The 25,301-nt window shown below is 40.1% G+C and overlaps 1 protein-coding gene across 4 annotated transcripts in view; it reads right to left on the bottom strand.

Moving 5' to 3' along the window:
• LOC144691708 (uncharacterized) overlaps positions 1 to 25,301 on the bottom strand; it is a 371,588-nt gene that overhangs the window by 20,200 nt on the left and 326,087 nt on the right. For all 4 annotated transcript variants that reach the window (XM_078560070.1, XM_078560071.1, XM_078560072.1 and 1 more), the window contains 3 exons: positions 20,761 to 20,967; positions 19,006 to 19,114; positions 151 to 230 (listed from right to left, as the gene is read on the bottom strand). In XM_078560070.1, coding sequence (XP_078416196.1) covers positions 151 to 230; positions 19,006 to 19,114; positions 20,761 to 20,967 — 396 coding nt within the window. The remainder of the gene's footprint in view (positions 1 to 150; positions 231 to 19,005; positions 19,115 to 20,760; positions 20,968 to 25,301) is intronic.

Genomic DNA, 25,301 nt, shown 5'->3' with positions numbered 1-25,301 from the left:
GGGGCCAAAGCAGCCAGATGGAGTTAAGATACAGATCAACCATGAGGTAATTAAATGGTAGAACAGGCTCAAGAGACTGAATACCCTATTTCAGTTGCTATAGTCGTGGTCTTTTTTGGGGAAAACAAAAACAGAGAAACACACGCTTACCTGATTCCGTAACAAAAGAAAGAGAGTCACTGGATGGACCTCTGCCATGTATGTTTGTGGGTGTCACTAAGAATGTGTAGCTGTTAAATACACAACAAGGTTAGCACATTTATAAAAAAAATAAATATTTTGTTTCTAAACGTATTCTTATTTAAGAACATCCCACTATGCTCAACTCTTCGAAACACTGAAAATGCAAACGTATTTGGGTAGTTTTTCAAATCATATTTTGTAGGGAATTCTGACAAAGTTTATTTCTATATTCCAAAATATAAAATAAAACAACATAGATTTCAACAGACCCAGGCAAGACACACAATACCCTGGACAGTGATATTCAAAGTGAATTTTCTTAGCTTTGATTCCTGGCTTGGTATGTAGAGGCTGGAGGCTTTTCACACCTGTTAGATCTTAGAATTCCTTCTTCCTTACACATAACCTTATCTCCTTTATACATGTTTCTCCCTTTTTAGTGTAAATCTCATTGTCCCAATATATCTTTGCAACTTTACTTTTTCCATAATATAAATCTTTCATAGTACTCATTATCAGTAGTCTTTGGGAAAAATAAACACACTGTTTGGCTTAGCCTCTATTGGCTAGGTGTAACACCTCACCATCTCTTTGAAATTCACTACTCGGGTTTATCTAAAAATGCAAATGTTTTTCACGCCTCCCATTCTAAAACTTCAACCATGTTTAGGTATTTAGCATTTCAAACCTAGTTTCCCTTCTGATATGACTACCTGTCTGCAATTCAATTTTAAAAAACACACACACACTAATCCAAACGCCACTATTAACTTACCTTTACAATAAAATTTTGAAAATTATTATATTTTCATGACAGAGAAAAAAATTCTCCTCTTCTCTGTCTTAAATGAACAATCCTTTATTTTTAGACAGTGACCCTTAGTTCTAGATTCTCCCACAAGAGGAAACATTCTCTCTGCATCCACCCTGTCAAGACCCCTCAGGATCTTAACGGTTTCCATTAAGTCACCTCTTACTCTTCTAAATTCCAATGGATACAAGCCTAACCTGTCCAGCCTTTCCTCATAAGTCAAACCACCCATTCCTGGTATTAGTCTAGCAAACCTTCTCTGAACTGCTTCTAACATATTTACATCTTTCTTTAAGCAAGGAGACCAGTACTGTACATAATACTCCAGATGTGGTCTCACCAGTGCCTTGTACAGCTGAAGCATAACCTCCTTCCTTTTGTAATCAATTCCCCTCACAATAAATGATAACAGTCTATTAGCTTTCCTAATTACCTGCTGTACCTGCATACTAACCTTTTGTGATTCATGCACTAGGACACCCAGATCCCTCTGAATCTCAAAGCTCTGCAATCTCTCACCATTTAGATAATACGAATCTTTTTTATTCTTCCTGCCAAAATGAATGATTTTACATTTGCCCACATTAAGCTCTGTTTGCCAGATCTCACTTAACCTATGTCACTTTGTGGCCTCCTTACGTCCTCTTCACGATTTACTTTGCTACATATCTTTGTGTCGTCAGCAAATTTAGTAACCTTCAGCCAAGTCATTGATATAAATCATAAAAAGTTGAAGCCCCAGCACTGATCCCAGTGGCACACTACTCGTCATGTCCTGCCGATGAGAAAAAAAAACCCTTTATGCCAACTCTCTGCTTCCTGTTAGCTAGCCAATTTTCTATCCATGCCAATATGTTACCCCCTACACCATGAGCTTTTATTTTCTGTAATAACCTTTGATGTGGCACCTTATCAAATGCCTTCTGAAAATCTAAGTACAGTACATCCATCAGTTCCCCTTTATCCACAGCACATGTGAATCCTTCAAAGAACTCCAATAAATTGGTTAAACATGATTTCCCTTTTACAAAACCATGTTGACACTGGCTGGTTGCCTTGAATTTTCCTAAGTGCCCTGCTATAACATCTTTAATAATAGCTTCTGACATTTTCCCTATGACTGATGTTAGGCTAACTGGCCTATAGTTTCTTGTTTTCTGTCTCCCTCCCTTTTTGAATAAAGGAATTATATTTGCTTTTTTCCCAATCTAATGGAACCTTCCCCAAATCTAGGGAATTTTGGAAAATTAAAACCAGTGCATCAATTATCTCACTAGCCACTTCTTCCAAGACCTTAGGGTGAAGTCCATCAGGACCTGGGGATTTGTCAGCCCACAGCCCCAACAATTTGCTCAATACCACTTCCCAGGTGATTGTAATTTTCTGAGTTCCTCCCTCCCTTCCATTTCTTGATTTACAGCTATTTCTGGGATGTTACTGGTGTCCTCATTAGTGAAGACCAAAGCGAAAAACCTATTTAGTTCATCTACCATCTCCCTACTTTCCATTATCAATTCCCAAGATGCACTCTATAGGACCAATGCTCACTTTGTTAACTCTTCTCTTATTTAAATATCTATAGAAACTTTTACTATCCGTCTTATGTTACTAGCTAGCTTTCCCTCATACTCTAATTTTTCCTTCCTTATTAATCTGTTTGTTATTCTTTGCTGTTCTTTATATTCTTTCCAATCTTCTGACCTGCCACTCGTCTTTGAGTAATTATATGTTTTTTCTTTAAGAATGATACTGTCTTTAACTTTTTTTTAGTTAACCACAGATGGTGGGCCCTCTCCTTGGAACTTTTCTTTCTCATTGGAGTGTATATATTCTGTGTATTCTGAAATATCCCTTTAAATGTTTGCCACTGAACTTCTATTGACCTATCCCTTAGCCGCATTTGCCAGTTCAATTTAGCTAGCTCTGCTTTCGTGCCCTCATAATTGCCCTTATTTAAATTTAAAATACTAATCTTGGACAAACTCGTTTCTCCCTCAAAATGAATGTAAAATTCAATCATATTGTGGCCGCTACTACCTAAGGGTGCCTTCACTAGGAGTTCATCAATTAATCCTATCTCATTACTCAATACCAGGTCTAGTATAGCCTGCTCTCTGGTTGGATCCAGAACGTGTTCTAAGAAAATATCCCAAAAACACTCTATGAACTCCCCATCTACGTTACCTTTGCCCATCTGATTTTTCCAGTCTATATGTAGATTAAAATTCCCCATGATTATTGCTGTACCTTTCTGGCAAACTCCCATTATCTCTTCTTTTATACTCTGTCCTACTGTGTAGATACAATTAGGGGGCCTGTACAAGTTATTTCTTGCCTTTATCATTCCTCATCTCAATCCAAACTGCTTCTGCATCCTGGTTTCCCCTATTTAGGTCATCTCTCTCTAATGTGCTAATATCATCATTAATTAACAGAGCCACCCTTCACCTTTTCCTATCTTCCTGTCCTTTCTAAATGTCACATACCCTTCAATATTCATGTCCCAATGTATGTCATCCTGTACCCATGTCCCCGTAATGGCTATCAGATTGTACTTATTTCTAATTGCGCTATCTGTTCATCTGTTTTGTTTCAAATGCTATGTGCATTTAGATACAGAGCCTTTAGTTTTGTCCTTTTATTATTTTTGTAGTGTCTAGCCTTATCTGCTGACTTACTCTTAGATTTGTACTCTCTGTCCCGTCCTGTGACAGTCTGTTTATCATTTCCCATATTAATACCAGTCTCTACTCTTTGGTTAGCCAAATCTTCCCAAATTTGATCTCATGCCCCCACTATTCAGTTTAAAACCCTCTCTACGTCCATAGTTAGGCAGCTCATGAGGACTCCAGCCCCAGCACGATTCAGGTGCAGACTGTCCCAACAGTACAGATCCTACTTTCCCCAAACTGGTGCCAATGCCCCACAAACCAGAACCCATTTCTCCCACACCAGTCTTTGAGCCATGGATTAATTTCTTTAATCTTATTTGTCCTATACCAATTTGCACGTGGCTCAGGTAATAATCCAGAAATTATTACCTTTAAGGCTCTGCTTCTTAGTTTGGTGCCTAGCTCCTCATCCTGGCTATGCAGAATCTCCTTCCTCATCCTGCCTATGTCATTGGTACCTACGTGGACCACGACTTCTGGATCCTCTCCCTCCCACTGCAAGTTCCTCTCCAGCCCTGAGCAGATGTCCTGGACCCTTCATTGGGCAAGCAACAAAGCCATCTGGACTCTCACTCTTTGCTATAGAGAACAGTGTCAATCCCCCTTACTATACTGTCACCTACTAACACTACATTCCTTTTTTCTCCCTCCACTTGAATGGCTCCCTGTACCACAGTGCCATGGTCAGTTTGCTCATCCACTCTGAAGCCCCCACTCTCATCCAAACAAGCTAAGAGAACCTCAAACCTGTTGGGCAATTGCAGAGGCTCACACTCCTGCACTCTGGGTTCCCTTACATCCCTCACTTGTAGTCACACCCTCCTGTCCCTGGCCACTGACCAAATCAGAAAACCCTATCCTAAGTGGTGTGACTGCCTTATGGCATAAAGCATCCAGGTAAATTTCCCCTCCATGATATGTAGCAGAATCTGCAGCTTAGCCTCCAGTTCAATGACTCTGAGCTGAAGTTCCTCGAGCCACTAACACTTACTGCAGACATGTTTGCCCTGGATCATAATGTTATCCAGGAGCTCCCATATGCTGCAGCCTTGGCACATCACATATCCTGCCATCTTAATGTGTTTTAAATAATTACTTAATTATATTTATCACTTATTTATGTTGCTTTCTTATTTATTTTATTAACTTTACCACAAACTTGTGTACTATTTTAAACCTTAGGGATAGAATAGAACTTACCCACTTACCAGATACTAACCAACCAGTTAGCTCCTTTCCCTGTAGTAAAGTAAGAAGCAATTTCTATGGGGTAAGAAAGATAGAAAGGGGAAATGAACAACTCCTTTCCTCAACTCCCCCTCACCAAACTCCAAGTCTTCACTCAGTTAGTCGGCTGCACTCCATTTGCCAAGGTGTCACTAAAAAACCCTGTATTTATAGTAAATTGAATTGGGGCTACAGTAACCAGATTCAACCAGTTAGCTAATTAACTACTCAGCTCCTATAGCTGAGAGTGAGTTTACCCTGTCTAAACTGCAAGAAAATAAGAACTTACCCTGCTTACACAGTACTTTCCAGTTACTGCTAATTACAGACTAGGTTAGGTTTTAAGAGGAAAATTTAAGAACAAAATTAACACTTAAAATGCCCCTATCACCAAACTCCAAGTCTTCACTCAGTTAGTCAGCTGCACTCCGTTTTAGGCTCAATATCCCCATGTTCATTTATATTTGGTTAAATGAAAAAGTGACATGGAAATTCTAGTTTTGAATGTACTTGATCACTTTAAGGCTGGGAAGATTTTCTTTTGTTTCCTATTTGGAGAAAATTGTAAATGTATTCTTTAGAATCATAGAATAATACAGCAAAGGAGGAGGCCATTCAGCCCATTGTGCCTGTGGTGGCTCTTTGAAAGAGCTATCCAATTAGTTGCACCCTCTCGCTCTTTGCCCGTAGCCCTGAAATTTTTTCCTCGTTGGGTTTTTATCCGATTCCCTTCTGGAAGTTATTAATGAATCTGCTTCGATCACCTTTTCAGGCAATGCATTTCAGATTATACTATCTTGCCGTGTAATAATATTTTCTCTCATGTTGCCTCTTGTTCTTCCACCAATTAACCTAAATCTGTATCCTCTGGTTCACAACCTTTCTAAAACTGGAAACAGTGCAATTAAGGAGGAACAATCAAAACCCTTCATGATCTTGAACACCTCCTTAAATCTCCGCTGAATCCTCTTTAACAAACATCAGATGGATGAGGCAATCTTGCCTTGCTGCTTTTGCAAGCTACACATAAGGCACTTTGTTCTGATGTGGGGCTTGTAGAGGGAATGTTTTTTCTATTGATAAGGGATACCTGAAATAGAAAAAGCCAAAGTCTGCTGTGAGTAATAATACATGTTATAGTTTGTTGATACAGAAGCGTTCTAAGGAAACATCTGCTCCTTTGGTATTCTTGGAATGAGGTGTGTTAACAGTGAAGCATCGAAAGTCCATATTCTATATTTACAACCAGGCCTAAATCAGTAGGGACTTGTACACATTTACTGCTTTGAATTTCTTCACAACAGTAACATACCCTTCTTCCATAAAGTAACAGATTTCAAATATTCTCATTTTTTTCCCATTTCCATATGCTGCATAACTGATGGTCTCTCCTGATTAGGATTGGTAAATTTGGGATATTTTGAGATGATATTAATGCTAAGGTGTGCTGACTGTGTACACAGTGTATGATCTTTCCAGAGCTATAAGGGAAAATGTCAGCTGACTGAAAATTGAAAGTGGCCCAAATTGGAATTGAGCAATCCAGTTAGTTCCACTCCCCGACTCTTGCCCCATATCCCTGAAACTTTTACTCCTTCAAATATATATCGAATTTCCTTTTGAAGGCCACTTTTGAATCTGTTTCCACCACCCTATCAGGTTATGTAAAGATGTTTTTCTTTATGTCGTCACTAGTTCTTTAGCCAATCAACTTAAATCTGTGTCCTTTGGTCCATTGGAAACAGTTTCTCTTTACTTACTCTGTCTAAAACCTTCATGATTTTAAGCACCTCCATCAAAGCTCCTCTTCTGGCTTTCTCTGTGCTAAGGAGAATAACCCTAGCTTCTCCAGTCTTTTCACATCACTGTAATCCCTCATTCCATTAAGTCTAATGAAATTTTAAACTCTTTCTACATCGCACACAGGGAAATTTTCCCTCATATGCTTCCTTGAAGGATGTGCAGAATAATTAAAGGTCAATTAATCCAAGACATTTCTTGTGTAGATTATGATGGCTTGGTTGCATAAATATATGCACAAAGTTCCAGGAATGTGGCAGCTGCTAACCTGCCTCTCTGACCAGAACATTACATCTGGCACTATAATAAATTAAGTCCCCAGGGTAATATTTATAGCTTTTCATATGGAAAGCTCCATTAACTTGCGTATCGTTTACTGATGCAAGCAGCTCTCCCTTGATGTGACCATTCACAATAGAACTTTTGTCATAATTCTGTAAAATACTTCTACCTCCGGCCATGTGTTCTCCTAAGCAGATAATGGATTGCCTGAATGGTAGTGAAAAATGGTAATAAAAAGCTCACGCATTTTACTTTCTCTCTCTCTCTCTCTCTCTTCAGGTACCATGCCAAAGAGGGCATTGGCGACCATGGACTTCCATGTGTTGGTCCTTGGTTATGCTAGGCAAGGTACTGTGGTGGTTTGCTGTTGTCTTATGCAGGTTCTGGCTGACCAGGGGACTCTCCTACTCTTACTGCCCGTCATAAGCATATTGGAAGGATTTACAAGTTGCTACTCAACCTGTATGGCCACATTGTAAACGCATCTTTCATGGCCAGCAAGTTCCAGAGTGGAACTTAAACCCGGAGCTTCTGGCCCAGAAACTACCCACTGCACCTCAAGACCTCCTGTGTGTTTTACTACATAACAATAACTACACTTTAGGAGCAATTCTTTAGTTGTTGTGTGCTTTGGAACATTCTGAGGGCGTGGTGACTTTGTAAATGCAAGTTCTATGTGACATGAAACATTTTACAGTATAAGGGCTTGTAACACACAATGAACTTATGAGTTACAGGAGTAAAGATAATCAGGATATGAAGAGTGTATTGTGGCCTCACTGTACACTGTACAATACATTGTACAATAATCTTCCACTGTTTTTTTTAAAATGTGATGTGAATTTGAGATGGATTGATTGTGTTCACACTGCGAGAATATTGCCCAAAATGGCATTTCCTAAGCCACTGAAACTTTCAGACTAAATTCTCCCATTGGTGAGTGGTAGCACTTTTAGACCCACCATCAATTTAAGGACTTTCCCTTTTTAGAATGTGTGCAATACCTAATGGCAGCCATTTTTACTATTCCTTGCCAGACTAGAATGGGTGGCCTGACTGCTGGAGGGGATAAATGAGAAAACTTTCAACAAATATTCTTTAAAAAACACAAACACACAATTGAAATGGTGTCCTTCTTTTGCTAGACCATAGGTAAGACACGGTCAAGAGAGTGGTCAGTCTGCAACCTTGACAGTTACTCTACAAAGCAGGCAAATTAATAACAATAGTGAACCCAACCACTTGATTTTCCTGTTTTTGCCACAAAATACTAGATAAAAATTACCTTAAATGTCATCAGGGTAACTAGAACCACTTGGTGGTTGGCCTATTTTTGATTGCTTTCATCAGAGACCACATGTGGTAAGACTAGTCCTAATTGCTACCCATTGGAAAATCAAATCCAGCAGCTGTGTCAATGGAAATGTTGTCAACATAAATGTTTTAGCATCAAGTCTGATCACAAAGCTGCTATTTAATTTTTCTAACACACTGCCAGGATAAAATTATTGTAATTTAAAAAGGATGTAAGTCATTACCCCAGAACCCAAATGGCGAGCTGAAGTACTCTCTTGAGGCACCCCATTCAGGAACAGCCTTAGAACTGAAAGCCTTCAATGCAAATACCAGTGAAAGTGATTGGTTGTAAGGCACACATTGGTCCAGAATGCTGCAAATATTCTACTGAAAAAGCTGATATTTCTGTCCCGGTTAGATGATTCTGCCAAATGGTTGAGACATACTTCTTCTGCGGATTTCTGTGCCAACTCTGCTCAGGCAGCCCACTAAAGCCACTAAGAAACCACACTTTTTCAAATAGACTTTGATTTATGGCTGGCACTTTGTGCCTTTTCTTTCCATAAGAACTCTTATGTTTATACCAGTCACTTGTTTTCAACTCCATCCATATTTTGGGATTCCCTTGTGTTGGGGTAAGATATTAATAACACATTTATTGAAATGGAATATTAGCATAAGACGACAGTTTTAAAAAAAAACAAAATATGTATCGACTTGCAAGAGGCAGATGAATATTTAACGGTATTCGGTCAGCTAGAATATTGCTTCAGGGATTAATGTCGGAATTGAAGTGCTGAAGGACAGTAAAGGTAAAATTCAGTCTGTGATTGGCAGTTAATTTTTCAGGAATATGGAAGGGACAATGGCTTGGATTTTGTGGTCAGTGGCAAAATGACAGTGACCATCACTGACATTGAAGAAAGTTCTCCACAAAGCCTTGCAAAATCTGTGGCGTGGATTTCATCTATTTCAATGTTAATTTGATTCTGGGGTCAACTATTGGCGATCTCCTGTATCCAGCAACACTGATTTCATTAAGCAGGTTAAGCAAGCAATCACATTGGAGAATTCTCACAGACAGCAAACCAGGGAGTAACGAGGTTATTTTATCACTCATTTTGAAAAATAATTTTATAGAAAACTAAATAAAGATTGGGACATATGCATGGGTTGAAAGTAGAAGCTGAAATAGTATAAACAATAAATTATTAGTTGAAAAATCTGATTTTAATGAAATGGAGAAATTTGACTTTTTTTACAAATATAAAATTAGTTTTCAGGGCTAGAGAGGTTGTTCAGCATTAATTTATGACATGGTACACCACTAAAAACCCAGTTAGGCCTCATTCAACAAGACAGAAATTTTTCAAGGTTTTTTAGATCATGAATAATAGTATAAAAAGTAGAAGTTCATATTAATTCAATAATTTCTAGACTTCAACCACGTGCCCTGTGGAGGAGCGGGATAGCACAGTCAGCAACGTCTGGATTTCCATGTTTATCTGTGCATGTGTGAATGCAAGATGTTGTCATTTTCACAGAGTAACAATGGTGAATACTGAAAGTTTCATGGTCATTGCTACCACAGAATCTGGGCCTATGATTGGAATTATTTTAGAAGGCCGTAACACAATTAGGGTTATGTACAATCTGTAACATCTTATTCAAATACCTTTTGTTCTGTTTGTATCCACCCAAATGATTATGTTGATGCCAGAAATTGGAATTTAACAATGTCTCTGTGTCAGTAGCCAGTACTTATATAGATAATCATTTGGTAGTACAGAAATTGAGTATTGCTGAAAAAAGAGACATGTCTAAGCTTTTCATCTTGCACTCATCAGGACACCTGCAAGAAGACCAATATAAGGGGGAAAACAACAATTTATACAGTATGTGAAGAGAGTGCTCATTGGTTGGCAAGTGGCATTGACCTGACCAATCAGGGTCAAGCTGCCTAGTTTAAGTTTCAAACAGTGCTTGGGAGTTAACTGTCAGTCACCATCAGTGGTGCATTCTCCATGGCAACCACTTGTCAACCAATCAGCACGCTCTTCACATACAGTATATATTGTTGTTTTCCCCCTTATATTGATATTCTTGTGATTGTCTTGATGAGTGCAAGATGAAAGGCTTAGACATGTCTCTTTTTTTCAGCAACACTTATTATAGACTTATTTAGTTGTGTTAGTTTCTATGGAACACAAGTAAAAGCAAATATGTATGAGAAATAGACTGACATCAGAGGTCACTGTATTGCTGAGAAGTAAATGTGACTGGGAATGTCTGTATTAAATTTACATTTAACATAAAACTTTATGGAAATGGCTATGGATATTATCCCAGGCTGTAGATTATATTATCCCAAAGATTAATAACTTAAACATGAATGCAAATCACCAAATGATGGTTCATGATGTTTATACAGAAAACAGATCAGTCACAACATCTACGACTAATTTAATTACAATGCTAAGAATCTGTGAGGAAAGACCTGCATATAGAAAGCTTCACTGATGATGTCGAGGTCTTTCATTTCTACAAAAGAATACTCACTGTTGTATTCTATCTGTTTAAAGAGCTTAAAGTTCTGTGACTGCTAGTGATCCATGTGAAGTTTTAGTTACTTTGCTCTCTGTCGTGTTCTGATTCCAGTGGAGAGCTTCTTTCCGGGCATCTGCCTAATCTGTATTTTAGCTGATCACTAGGAAGTGCAGGAAGTATTTCTTTGAATTTTTTAATATATCTCTTCTCAACTCAATTGGAAAGCATTTCACTTCAACAAGGCACATGGAGAAATGAAAATCTAATCATTACTGATACCACACCGGAATGAACACACCAGTTGTTACATTTCCACAACCTGTGCAGAAGAAAAAATGAATAGGTAGCGACAGCATAAACGGGAAGCAGAAATCTGAACCAATCTGAATTTACTCTTCCCTCATCCTGCTTCAAATTTCTTGTGATCTTGTAAAATTTTTAATACTAAATTAAATCCTGCAACAATTTCAAAGTAAGGATCTGACTACGTTCTGGTCCAGGGTTGATTATCAGAACCTAAGCATGTTTATTCATTCTGAGTGACAAGCTCAATGGACTAGCTGGTATTTTCCTGCTTGTCATTTTTGCATGAATATGATGCTTTCATTTTCTTAGTCAAAAATCTGACCTACATGGAAAAATCTAGTCAGCATAACTGGATTTCCTGCCCAGGAATGGATTTGGACAGTTTTGCCAGCTCTAGTTGGATGTATTCCAGGGTGTTTTATCATGTGGGGTACCTCTCATTATTATGACATCACCTCTTGGTTCTATTTTTTCAAAAATTTGTTCACGGGGTGTGGGTGTCGCTGGCTAGGCCAGCATTTATTCCCATTCCTAATTGCCCTTGAGGTGGTGGTGGTGAGCTGATTTGCCTGAATCTATTGCCCTATGTGACGCTGTACTTTTGGGAGAAGTGTTCATTGTGTAAGGGTTGCCAGGAAAACGCTAACCCTTTCTTTCAGGTCATGTATGAGTGATATTGAGGACTCTGCCTGGGTACATCTGCAGCGCCTTCCAGTCTGCCCAAAAACTGCACATGATTGTGAAGAGTAGACGCCCAATTCCCTATGAGGTACTTGCAGCAGTGGCCAGGAGATTGTTTAATTCCTGTTGCCTCCAAGAAAATCAGGGAGGGTTGAAAACCGTACTTCTAGACTATTAGTACTTGTAATTATGCAGTCTGTTCATGTGGAAAGACAATGACTGTTTATTTAGCTATGGTGCATCTGGTTTTGTGCTCCAATGAGGGACAGAAATTTGGCATACCAAAGAAGATAGTCTGGTCCCTATTCTAGCATTATATCCTATTCTACAATGTAACAATTATCCCAGTTCAACCTTCCACATCATGAAGTTCTTATAAGGATGCAGACGCTAGCATTTTAATATTTGAGTTCTGCTCTGAGAATCTGAAAAACTAAAGGCTAGCTGAGCATTATCACCACATATCTTGTTGAATCATTTTTAAACCATAGCATGTCTGTGGACACACATTTAACAATAGATGGGTTGTGGCAAAAATACAGGAGTCATTTTGCAACGATCTACTTAGCACAGGTTGGAGATAAAGCCAATCTCTGAGACCCATGCTCCATGGCAGAAGCCTTGCCTCACAAAAATACCCCTGCAAGGTAAACAAAGGGGCTATTGTAGCTCTGTGTTATTCATACTTTCCCATCATCCTATAACATGTTGAATATGCTGCCTCATCCTTTTTTCTGTGCCTGGGCCAATGTATATGTGCACCATATTCAGATGGCCTGATCTTATAAGCTTAGGCAAAAGCAGGCCGGCCACCACACTACGTGGGAACTATGCGCAAGTGCAGCTTCCCATAGTGACCACAGCAATTCTTCTCCCACAGCTGGACTTAAAGGTCTGAACCACAGATATACCCTTCCATTTTTAAAAATTCTGTAAATTTTAAATGTATGCGCTGTTGGTAAGGCCAACATTTAATAGCTCTGTGTGCTAGCTCCTTCCATGATGGATCTGTCCCTCAATAATCCACATTTATTTTATCCTTACATCTGCTGACTACATTGTTTCCATTTTTCAGTATATTCTTCAACTTTATATTCCCCTGCAGCATTGAAAATATTTCTGTATCTCTTGCCGATCATACAATACCGCCAGATTTTTCAAATTAAATCAATATTATATCTGTGTATGCTACAGAGACCAAGTAGATGAAATTCAGTAGAACACAAAAATAGGTGTAGACTGTAAGATTTATTTGGCTGGTTTAGTTCTGCTTCCTGTTTAAGTACTAAGGGCATGATCCCTCATGTACTCACAATTTGGAATAGTAAGGGCCAGTGTTCTGTTATTTTGAAATATTGCAAATTAGCATTTTCCCAAATCACAGTTTAAAATAGGTTTCTTAAGACGGGTTGTGGAATTAACATAGAGACTGAAGAGATTTACAAGCGTTTAACACTGAAGATTAAAACTGGCAGAACAACACACTGTTTTGTTAACTTCAAAAAGCAAACAATCCCTAAGCAGCCTCTGTTTTTAATCAGCTAATATAATAATGAAATGTTCAATTCGCTTTCTAAAAACAAAAATGCTCCTCCCAGTGCCCCCAACAGGGAACACTGGCTGAGACATTATGGGCCCACAGCCGAACATTTTTTTTGTCCAGACAGGCGAGGAAAGGGCTTTTGAGCCAGTGATTTCCTCACCAGCTTTGCATTAGGCCACCCAGTCAGGGATTTGGCCCTTATAAATAACTCACAGTGGGCCAGCCAATTAAAAGGGAGAAGCACTTGTCCTTTTAATTGGCTGTTAAATTAGGAGGCACTAAATCGGAATTGGGAGTGGGAAGACAAGTTTTTATAATTTCTGAGCAAAGTTTTGTCTTACTGCATATTACAGATGGGGGTGGGGGGTGGGCGGCAGGGGTGGGTGCATAGATGTTTTGCCCAGTTTAATGACCAGATCACTGCGGCAAGAAAGCAAAGAGAAAGGAAATATTTTATGAGATGGATAGCCACCATGTTAATTTCCCCATCCCATCCTTGGCCAAAAGCACTTGATGTATCAGACATGGTCAAGTAACCACCTCCATGCTCTCAGATAGAGTTGAATCACCTGCAGACCTACACAATCCACAGTCCATGCAAGTATAGAGAATCAAAATCCTAGCAGGCTGTTAGTGCAATTCAAAAGCCAACAAGAAATGAAATTATTTAGAATAAATGGCATAAGTGTCACATGCCTGAAACAAATCACAAGTAATAAGCAGCAGCACCATGCCAACTCAGACTGCCAATACTCACACCCACAAAATGGAGGAAATAAGTAGCCTGGCACTTGACTTGAACATTTTGCTAAATATTTATTTCTAAATGGTTGCAATACAGCTATAAGATGGCAAGTGATAGTATGTAGAAGAACTAAAAGTATAAAAGTGTAGCAGAAGATGGTTTAGATGCTGTTCCTTTTGCAGATATGTTGTGCCTTTAAGAAATTATTTGGCTAAAGCACTCCACTTATAAAGCAAGTGGAGATTTTGCCTAATATCTGAATCTTCTTACTTCTTTGCAGGTGGTGCAGCTAATTCCTTTTTGGCATGTTCACCCTCGTAAAGCTCTATGATTTTGGCATGATGGTTATTGGCCAGAAGACTGAAGACTATTTCAGATCAAAGTCATGCAGCAGGCAAGGATTATTCTGGAATCCCTGAGGCAGGGTGCGGGTGAGCAAAGGTTGGACTCTAAGATTGCCCAAAGATCTACCCTGAGATAAGATGCTCCACCAAGATCCCAATAATATCTTCAACAATAATTTTGGTTGAATCATAATCCCTGTTATACTGGTGCTCAGTTTCTGTCCACAGTTGGTGTATGGGTATCACTGGCATTATTTCCACTCTACATTCTCCACCAAATTGAGGTGGCATGGATGTTTGGATTTAAATGAGAGCAACATGGCTGCTAGCTAGGGAGTGGGTGTTGACCTGTATGATTTTATGCTAGTGATTACATACTGTGTCCATGTTAACTTTCAAGGCATATAAAGAACAATATCATTGGGTACAGCATCCAAATGGTGATATGGTTGCAGTTAATAAAATTTGAGAAAACTAGCAGTTCCACTGAATTTTATTGGCCTGTCAAGTTTACTGTTGGTCGGTACTGAAAGCGATGCAGTGATTGTCCCTTGTGAATAATGCAAACACATTGACAGCGAACAACTTAGTGCTTATAATGTTTCCACTGCTAACTTGAAAAAAAAACCCAATAGTTAAAATTGGAGGCTATGCTAACCTTGACAAGGCAGAAGAGGCATGTGTGAAGTGATTCTGCTATGAATTTGGGTCTGCCATGGCTATCTACTCAGTTTTGACATTGTCACTCACTTCCTTAAGAAGTATGGTTGCCTACCTTTTTATATAAAAGCTGATCTATACCTGCAAGCTTGGGAGTAAGGTCCAAATGTGTAACAGTGAAAACCCCCTTATGATCTAGACTGATCTCTGTATTTTAAATTTGGTACTCCTTTAAATCTTCTGCATGTTGACTGAGCTAACAATAGGGGCCAGATTGTCGTGGACCTTTAAAAATGGCAGGCAGGATCCAGGTGTAGAACACCCGTCCCCATTTCCAACAGATTCAATTTTTGCCGGTAGGGGAAAGGGAATGGGGTGTGATTCACAAAGATAGGAAACCTGAACTCAGCAGGGCCATTTGAAGTCAATGCTAAGTTCAATCAGGCCCCATTTTGGCTGGTTCAAGGGCCTTAACCCGCATTGTGGGAGTCACAAACTGAAGGAATAGATGTAAACACTCTTGAAGGTAAAACTGTCATAATCTGAAGTTTTTTAAATGCCCTGCTCTTTAAACTTGAGAAAAAACAAGCTGCAGTTTAAAAGCTGCTGGACTGCTTTGACAGGTGTGGGTTTGAAAAAGAAACAGTAGCATCTGGCCATGAAATTTTAATAGAGCTTTTCGTTGACATTTCCCCAAGATCTATCATTATGAATGCTTGGCTGAATTTCAAAAGTTACAATTTCTCTCAGGAGTTTCTGAGTTCATGGTTTGATTGACAGCTTAAAGAGGCTATTAAAGCATTAGTTATCTTTGATGTGTGATCTGAATAGAGGATTTTTAAAATTTGTTTGTGGGATGTGGGTGTCGCTGGCTAGGCCAGTATTTATTGCTTTTATAAGAGATTAATCGCTTGAGGATATTTAAAAGCTTGGATGGATTTTATGAATAGCAGTTTTTTCACCATCAAGTGTGTAGGAGTGAGAGCTGTATTAGATTGTAGAGGTTTATTTTATTTCATCTCCACATGGCTCACGAGGTCTGTCCATGAGGGATGAATGGATATGGAGGTGGCATGGAGGATATGAGGGGCCATGGTGGAACAGGTGGAAGGGATGGTGAGGATGGGTGTGGGGCCATCAAGGGCCTAACAATTTCCATAACAACTGGGGCAAAGTCACAGAAAACCAAGGCTGACCTTCTAACCAGTCCACCCTTGGCACCTGCCTGTCCCCCCGCGTAGCCATCTACATTCTACTTCCGAGTCGGCAGGCCCAAGTCTATCCTACACCTGTCCCCCCAGACTGAAAATCATGTGTTTCAGTGTAGTTTTTAACGAGGCGTGTCCAGCAAGTCAGGAAATTTCCTGATCCGTGCTACTCACCTCGGTAGCTAAAATCTGGTCCTAGGTGAGGGATTGTTTAGCTTGGCTGGTGAGCTTCTTTTTTCCCCACAATAGGTAAAATATGCAGAATGCTGAGTGTGATGAAAATCACTAGACATAATAACTTCAACTTTTATTTTACTGCCTATGAATGGCCAATTCAGCATGGAAATGTTTTCCTTTTTAGGTAAGCTTCTGTGCCAAGTGCATATTAAAATTAATCCTGTTCAAGTAAAATGGCCAAGGAATTTCAATCCTGACAGTAACTCCACATTTCTAGCAATCATCAGTTGTACCCCTTCTTTCCCTAGCAACTGGTTGTGCTGTCCCAAATCTTTTCCTTCATGTACACCTTCCTAATGTTGTTGGGAGGCAAATCCTTCCAGCCCCAACCCTCTTCAGCATTTCCTTCACCCTCCAGAGCAGGAAGCCTTACTTTAGTGAAGTATTATGTGGTAAAGAGCAATACAATAATCCTCAACAATCTAGCTGGTCTACCAGATTTATCTAGGTGCTTAAAATTTGATTGGCAAAATTCTGTAGTCTGCTCTAAGACACTTCTTTTAGTGACATAGGCCTCATTATGTATTATGTATATTGACCTGCTCTGTCTCAGGATACTTTACCAACCATGACTGATCACCAAATCAGCCATCCTCATGTACTTTTCTGAGTTATGAGGGCTGGTGTAATGGATTGCCACATGATGACAGTGTCATGGAAACTTTGGTATTCTGGTATACACAAGTAGAATAAGGTGATTGACATCACAAACTAGCTGAACATTAGCTGTATAAAATTGAAGGGATTGTCATAAGGGGCTTTGGGTGCTTCATGAGTTCTATGAATTTCTCCTTGCACCTGAGAGAGTCAGATCAGTCTGTAGAATTGGATAGCTCTCCATCTCTTTGCTTGTCTCTTCCATTGCATGGGATGTGAATTGCACAATTCTCTTGACTAGAGCATCAGCGAGCTATCACCTTACAAACATGGCAAAAATTTCTAGATGCTGCCTGGAAGGATCCAGCCAGAAAGAAATACTATTTTGTTGATGTAAATGGGATTTCGGATTTCAGCCAGAAGTTGACCAATCTCCTCATTAGCCTCCTTAAAGAAGCACAGTCTTATGAGGCACTGATGGTCATAAAATTCTAGCTAAGACCTTCCTAGTCTGTAAAACCTGCTGAGGGTTTCTGTGCATAGGTAAATCTTCCATGATGCCTCAGTCCAAAAGCCTCCAATCTAATGTTTTCCATGTTCTTATTCTCCTTTTCTTAAGAATAAAGACATTGGCCCAGACCTATTCTGCCTATGAAAATTTCTGTGACCTGACCCTTTAGCAATTTTTCATCCGGGGGTGGGGGGGGGTGGTGGTGTCTGTTGTGGTGCTCAGTTTAGTTACGCTGGCTAATCACTGAGTTAGACCAGGTATTAACCAGTGTAACATTTCCAGGGTAAATATTCAGGTGAATCCAACGTGTCTGTCCCAAGACTCTGACCCCCCTGACTTCAGGGTTGGAAACATTCATGGAGGGATCTGGCAAGTGGAAATCAGCCCATCAGAAGTTTAAACTTCCCGGGCAATTTCACAATGTGTGCGCATATTAGGATTCTTGCAGGGTCCTGACATGCAACTTACGTCCAATCTCCGACGATCTGGATACCAGAAGATTTTGGCCATTCTCATTAGAAAATTCACATTTCCATGCAAAACAGCATTTTCTTTTTTTAAGGTAACAGGCAAGCATTTCCCAGAATGGATTGGCCTGAGTTGATTTATTTACAAGTGTCAACAAGAAAATTAGATTATAGAACAATGGGTCTTGGACAGTGAATCCACAGGACTGTAGAAGATTGTTCAGACCAGGGTGATCAGGGTTTGTACAAAGGAAAAAGTCCCATGCTCATTTATTAACAATAACACATTCTATTCAGCCACTGCAGATGCCTCAACAGCTAAATCGAGTCACAAAGCATAGCAAAAATCTTGCATTTTAAATATGGTTTTCAGGACATTTCCTTTGTCCTGCACATTACACTCACCTGAAAAAGTGATTTCAAACAATGGCAAAAGCCAACTCTCAAACAATGAGTGTAAATTCACCAATCCTATGCCTCCAGCAGGCAGCCATGATTGAAGGGACTCTGTGCTCTCTTTGAAAGCAGTTCACCTGTGAACTTCTACATTTAACAATCCCCAGTAAGGATTCTCTGCAAATGATACGATAGTAAATTTTACAAGCCTCCATGCCTACCTTAGAGCCTTGCTGACCAATAATCAGATTGGATAATCTGTGTTAGGAGTTGGTGGACCCTATCCAAGGCATTCCTAATTCTGTGGTCATTAAAAATGAAATGCAACATTTTCCCAACTAGGTTTTATATTCTAGGATGTAATGTATTGAGAATTCTTTTAATGCAATGAACGGATAGATGTGGCATTAGTTACATTCTCAACATTCTGCAAGATGGACCAGAATATGATGCATTGCTTACAATTGTGAGGAATAAAATAGAATTTTTCACCTTGTATTTGGTTTTAGGTTTTCCACGGCAGTATGTGTTTGATTGGTGACAGTAATAAGTTCTTCTGTTTTGTTGTCTAATCCTGTCATTTTTGAAAGAACTTCATACTCTGGAAGACAAACATGAGAGGGTATGATGCACAATGATATGATATAAATATTTCATATCAGGGCTAAGCCTAAAAGGAAAGGTTACAATTAGATTCTCAAAGCCCATGCGAATTTAATAGCACATTTTACAATTTCCTGATGTATATAATTCAGGCTGAGAGATTTTCATGACAGCATCAGGTCTAACCCTTGGTTTTAATATGTTCTTCTTCACATGAAGAATGATTGCGTCGAATGGGTATCTGGCTAGACTTTGGAGACAAAGGGCTTGAAACTCCATCCAGGTAGGATGGTGTGACGGGTAGAGAATTTGGAACGAAATCCAATTGCCCCAGCATTCTGCTCTGTTTATTCAGGCAGTGAAATTCTAGTAGATGGAGAGGGAAGAGAGAGCGAATCTTCCACCGGCCTCCCACATTAAAGCTGCGTGGCTAAAGAAATTCTTGGCAATTACGCCCAGTTTGTTTTGCTAATGGCTCAAGCAATTTTTTTCCCAGCTGAGGGCTGGCATGATTTCCATTAAGGCCCCAAATCTTACACAGAAAAAAGGTAATTTATCTGCCTCACTTACAGGAGTAAGCCACTTGTCCTGAGAATACAAATTACCCCATCCCCAAATTGGAATGGGTGATGAGTTATCTGACATCCAGATGTTTGGCACACTCTGCCAACAGCAGGAGCCTATCAGAATTTTCGGCCTAAAAGCTCTGAAACCAATTAAAGAAACTTCATATGCTCTGCTGAGGAGGGAATTTGAGTTATTTTGGGATTGATATGAAAACTTATTTGTACGATCCACTGTTAGAGCCTCCTAATTCAAAGGAGGGCTGTTTCTATAAAAGGCTCCTGGTGTCACTGTATTTGAAAAGAAATAGACCAATGAAAAAATCTATGACCTTTTAATAGTGAAGTAATCACTAGTGCTGGATAGAGCATTGAGGAGCTAATTTTCCTGACCTTTGCTTGTGAACAATGCCACTTTCCCATGAATATAGTTCAGGAGAAAGAGGCAGGAAGCCTGCTCCCGCAATTGGTGAAGGCCCATCACAAGCGGATGGGCATGTACCTGGCCTACTGCCACACTTCCTTGGGACACTTTTTCACTGGCCACCCTGGTACTAATGGTCGACCTCTGACCACCAGTAATTGGACCAGTAATTTACAAGGGTTCTACAGGCAGCCAGATGGCTTCAAACTCTGTATCGGGATGCGAATTTATTTCCGTTTCTGCCAGCTTTGATCTGCAGTGGATGGGGCCTGCACTGTAAGTTACTCCTAGACAACGTTAACAGTTCAGGATAGGAATACGCCTGGGCAAGAGAAACAGACTTCGAATGCACTGTTCCTGTGCGGAACCAGGGCAGCAGAGATCCGGGAAAATCAACCCCTAATAATCTACTTGGTCCCTTTTATGTCTGAAACTTTTTAGTGAAATATGGGGTAATTTCAGATGTACAATGTGGGACAGATTCCTTGCCACCGATGTGGACTTGGAAAAAAATCTGTATACTGTTTACTTGACAAAGCTCAAAAAATAATGGAAAATATTACTGCAACAGCATTGCAAGAATTATACCCAGTCAAAATCATTATTTTGGTCAGAAAGAAGTAAAAATGGGGAGAATACAAGATGTGAAAGTATTACCACTGGCGGTGTCATTTTCGTTCTTCTCCCAGTCTACTATGAGGAAGGTAGGGCAGCCTTCAACAGTCACAAGTGTCAGGTTTGATGGTCCATATCGAGGAGTAGATAAGGCTTTTATATTTGTAATGTTTTCTTCAGGAAAATATTTCAATGATTCAGTAATGGAGCAGGGCATGTTTGGCTTTGTCATATATTTCACATAAGAACCTTAGAAAGGAAAGGAGAAGCAGGAAAATAAGTCAATAATCTCTCTCCAGTGGAATTTTCTCACCAATTTAATGATAATAGTTCTGTACAGTATTAATAAAACATGGTTCCTTTTGCTAGTTAAACAATTAGTTCAAAAACATAACACATCCTAAATAACTCAAACTGTCTTCCCAATTTCCCAACCCATACACAAGAAAAAGATTTCACTATCTCTTTAACCATGTTCTTCGGAGTCTGGAGTAAGTAGAATTCAGGTGCCGCCTTTCTTTTTACATATTCATTACATCCGCAACATAATACCCTCCATTTAAGAACACAAAACATGTAAAATGAAAAAGCCATTCAGCTCATCAAATGTATTTTTCCCAAGGGCCATGTACAATTTTCTCACCTTGAATTCAACTCAACTGCCTGAGGGAAGTGTTTGAACAAATGTAAAATTTGTAAAACATAAAACTCTCTGAAATGTTTCCCTAAATTCCAACGGTCAAAGCCACAATATCAATATAATATTACAATCTATTTCAAAAAAAGGAGTTGATCAATCTGTTAACAATATTTGGAGCACACAACACACACTTATTGCTCTGGGAGTAAAGCTTTTCTTCATCTCTACTGTCACTTAATGTCTCTGAATAGATGATCCAAATGCAAGTTATTGGGAGATGGTGGCACATTGGTAATCCAGAGGCCTAGCTAATCCTCTGGGGGCAAGGGTTCAAATCCCACCATGGCAGCTGGTGTAATTTAAATTCAATTAAAAACTAAAGCTAGTGGTGATCATTGTAAAAACCCATCTGGTTTGTGTTACCTTCTTCGGTTGCATTTTTTTAAAAAAAGCACTTTTAGGTGAGCCCCTTCACAAATTTTTGTGGTACCACTCTTAGATGGTTAAACCCTTGTATCCAGGCGGATTCAAGCCTCTCTTACTCATTTGAGCCATGTTTTGATGTAATGATGGTTCGTCTATTGTGTATGTAATTACTATTTCCAGGAAACTGTGTTGTAAGCGATGCAAGCTATTACTTACTCCGTGCCAAAATTTATGACTCTGTGCATTGTTCAACTGTAAACCTTGTCAAAACATGGAGAATTAAATTTTCATACCTCTGTGTCCTGTATCATAAATAGCGATGTCCAATTTGCCACATTAAAGTTTAAAGTTGATTTGATCACCGCTGGCACTCACTGAACCAGAACACTGGTGACTTTGAAGGATCCATCAGCAGTTCAAGTTGATGCTTTCAATTTAATGTTAAAAGCAATTACAGACACAAACATCCTTAGATTCCTGAAGATTTAGAAACTGACTAGTTGGAATGTAAGGAAACTTCATATAGGTGTAACTTCAACAGTATACAAGGCAATAAAAATTAGTGAAAGGGTTGATTTATTTAGATTAGGAGAAGATGACTTAAGTGATTTGTTTCTTGATAGGGTCAAGATGAGTTTTAAAAATGCTGCTGACCTAATTGTGTCTTTGACTAATTGCTGTGTCAATCGTGCCCCGTCTCTAAACCCCACCTGCAAGCTAACTGAACATTTATGGAGTATTGCTGTTGGGAATCTTCATTATTTTGGGATCACCGGTGCAGAGCTCTTCACTGTAATGCAGAGATGAGCCTACTCATATACCCATTGGGCATCCACTTAGCTTACCTCACAGAAGCAGCGTCAGTCAAGCTGCAAGTTACTTTAATGTTTTCCCATAATCAAGACATAAAACTGGTAAGATTAGAACGTAGCAATTTCTTACACTTCCTTCATTCTATAGTTATAGTCAAACATTTCAAGCAGGCTTCATTTTTTTTATATTTCATTCAGTGATCACACATCCCATTGTTCTAGTCCTGTAGTTTGCAAGTAATAAAGGCTGACAAACATTGGTCACCCGACAAACTACTTCCAATCCATCTTTTCCAATTTTCTGCTATGCTCGCTGTGCTGCATCCTCATTATTGATCCAGCAAGTTATATTGTGAATTTGCCACCGGTGGATCGGAGAACACAATGGTTTAACTTACATTATTCACCAATAATATTGCCAATGTGGAAATTTACGGGCCATTGTATTCTCACAGACCACAGGGGCTGCTGCATGGCATTGGCCCAGATCTTCCAGTCTCTGGGTGGTCGTACCCGGAAGATACACTGGAGGATCCCTTGGAAGCCCCGATGCAAGGACTCCATGGGAATTATCCAGGAAGTTTCAACTTCTGATGGCATTTCCCTGTGTCTGGAACCCTCTGAAACTCAGGAGTTAGAAACTTTGGATGGTTCTGACTCACTTGACAGAATATTTATTCAGGAAAAGTTAGAAGGATTAAAACAAATTCTAACTCCTAAATAACTATACTACTGACCAACCCCCAACCCCGACTCCCCACTGGACCCCCTGACGAACCCTCCTGAATGCCCGACTAACCCTCCCCTCTTACCGACTAACCCCCCAACCCAACTACTGAGCTATTAAAGATAGATCCTTTATTATCTCCTCCTAGCAGACTCTCTCTACTGCTCCATGTGTGTATGGTAGCCTTAAGTGGACAAAATGCACAGAGCAATTTTCAATACACTACAGGCACCTCTGTGAATTTTTAGCAGTGCCCACCTTGCAAAGGGGGACACCTGAATGTGAGTCTATGTGGGGGTGGGTTTTGTCCAAATGAATGGCCCACCACTAAATAGCCAATTATTATGAACAACAGGTCTGGCAGCATCTATGGAGGGTTAACATTTTAAGCTGATGACCTGTCAGACGAAAGGTCACTGACTTGAAACATTGGACAGGATTTTGAATTTTGGGTGGGACCTCAACATTTGGAGAAAATCACTGCCGGGTGACTATTTCCCTAATTTTCGTGAATTGGCCAATTAGTGGGCAGAGGGCAGGCTTGATGCCCAATTAAGGATGGTAGACAGGCTCCTGAAACTGGAAGGCCAGTAGGAGGCCATCCAGCACTGAATAAGCACTAACCTGCAGTTCAGATAAGAAAAGGGAGAGGGCGCCTCCATTTTGAGACACTCTTCCTCCAACTTTTTTAAAAAACCTTCAGTAGCTAGGTCACCATTGTGGACGCGAATCCTCTCCACGGGGCGGCCTCTGGCTGCAGTTGCGGTCAAGCAGGCACGGAAAGCCTCAAAGCCTGCCTGGAGTTCTGCACCATCATACCCCCATCCTGCCTTCCTTACTCACCTCCAATGGGGGCAAAAATTCTGCTGTTTTGTTTCCCTCTCCACTGATGCTACCTGACCTACTGAGGATTTTCAGCATTCTCTGTTTTCATTTCAGATTTCCAGCATCTGCAGTATTTTAGTTTTCTTCCAATCGTTTTTTTTTAAATTCATTCTTGGGGTGTGGGCTTCGCTGGCTGGGCCAGCATTTATTGCCCATCCCTAGTTGCCCTTGAGAAGGTGGTGCTGAGCTGCCTTCTTGAACCGCTGCAGTCCATGTGGGGTAGGTACACCCACAGTGCTGTTAGGAAGGGAGTTCCAGGATTTTGACCCAGTGACAGTGAAGGAACGGCGATGTATTTCCAAGTCAGGATGGTGAGTGACTTGGAGGGGAACTTCCAGGTGGTGGTGTTCCCATCTATCTGCTGCCCTTGTCCTTCTAGATGGTAGTGGTCGTGGGTTTGGAAGGTGCTTTTGAAGAAGCCTTGGTGAATTCCTGCAGTGCATCTTGTAGATGGTACACACTGCTGCTACTGTGCGTCGGTGGTGGAGGGAGTGAATGTTTGTGGATGTGGCGCCAATCAAGTGGGCTGCTTTGTCCTGTATGGTTTCAAGCTTCTTGAGTACTGTGGGAGCTGCACTCATCCAGGCAAGTGGGGAGTATTCCATCACACTCCTGACTTGTGCCTTGTAGATGGTGGACAGGCTTTGGGGACTCAAGAAGTGAGTTACTCGTCGCACGATTCCTAGCCTCTAACCTGCTCTTGTAGCCACAATATTTATATGGCTAGTCCAGTTTAGTTTCTGGTCAATGGTAACCCCCAGGATGTTGATAGTGGGGGATTCAGTGATGGTTAATGCCATTGAACATCAAGGGGCGATAGTTGGATTCTCTCTTGTTGGATATGGTCATTGCCTGACATTTGTGTGGCACAAATGTTACTTGCCACTTGTCAGTCTAAGCCTGGATATTGTCCAGGTCTTGCTGCATTTGGACATGGACTGCTTCAGTATCTGAGGAGTCGCAAATGGTGCTGAACTTTGTGCAATCATCAACGAACATCCCCACTTCTGACCTTATGATGGAAGAAAGGTCATTGATGAAGCAGCTAAAGATGGTTGGGCCTAGGACACTACCCTGAGGAACTCCTGCAGTG

This window comes from Cetorhinus maximus, chromosome 16 (assembly GCF_964194155.1).
Source record: "Cetorhinus maximus chromosome 16, sCetMax3.hap1.1, whole genome shotgun sequence".
Classification (NCBI taxonomy): domain Eukaryota; kingdom Metazoa; phylum Chordata; class Chondrichthyes; order Lamniformes; family Cetorhinidae; genus Cetorhinus; species Cetorhinus maximus.
Note: the sequence above shows the minus strand (reverse complement) of the source record. Positions and strands in the feature narration are given on the sequence as shown.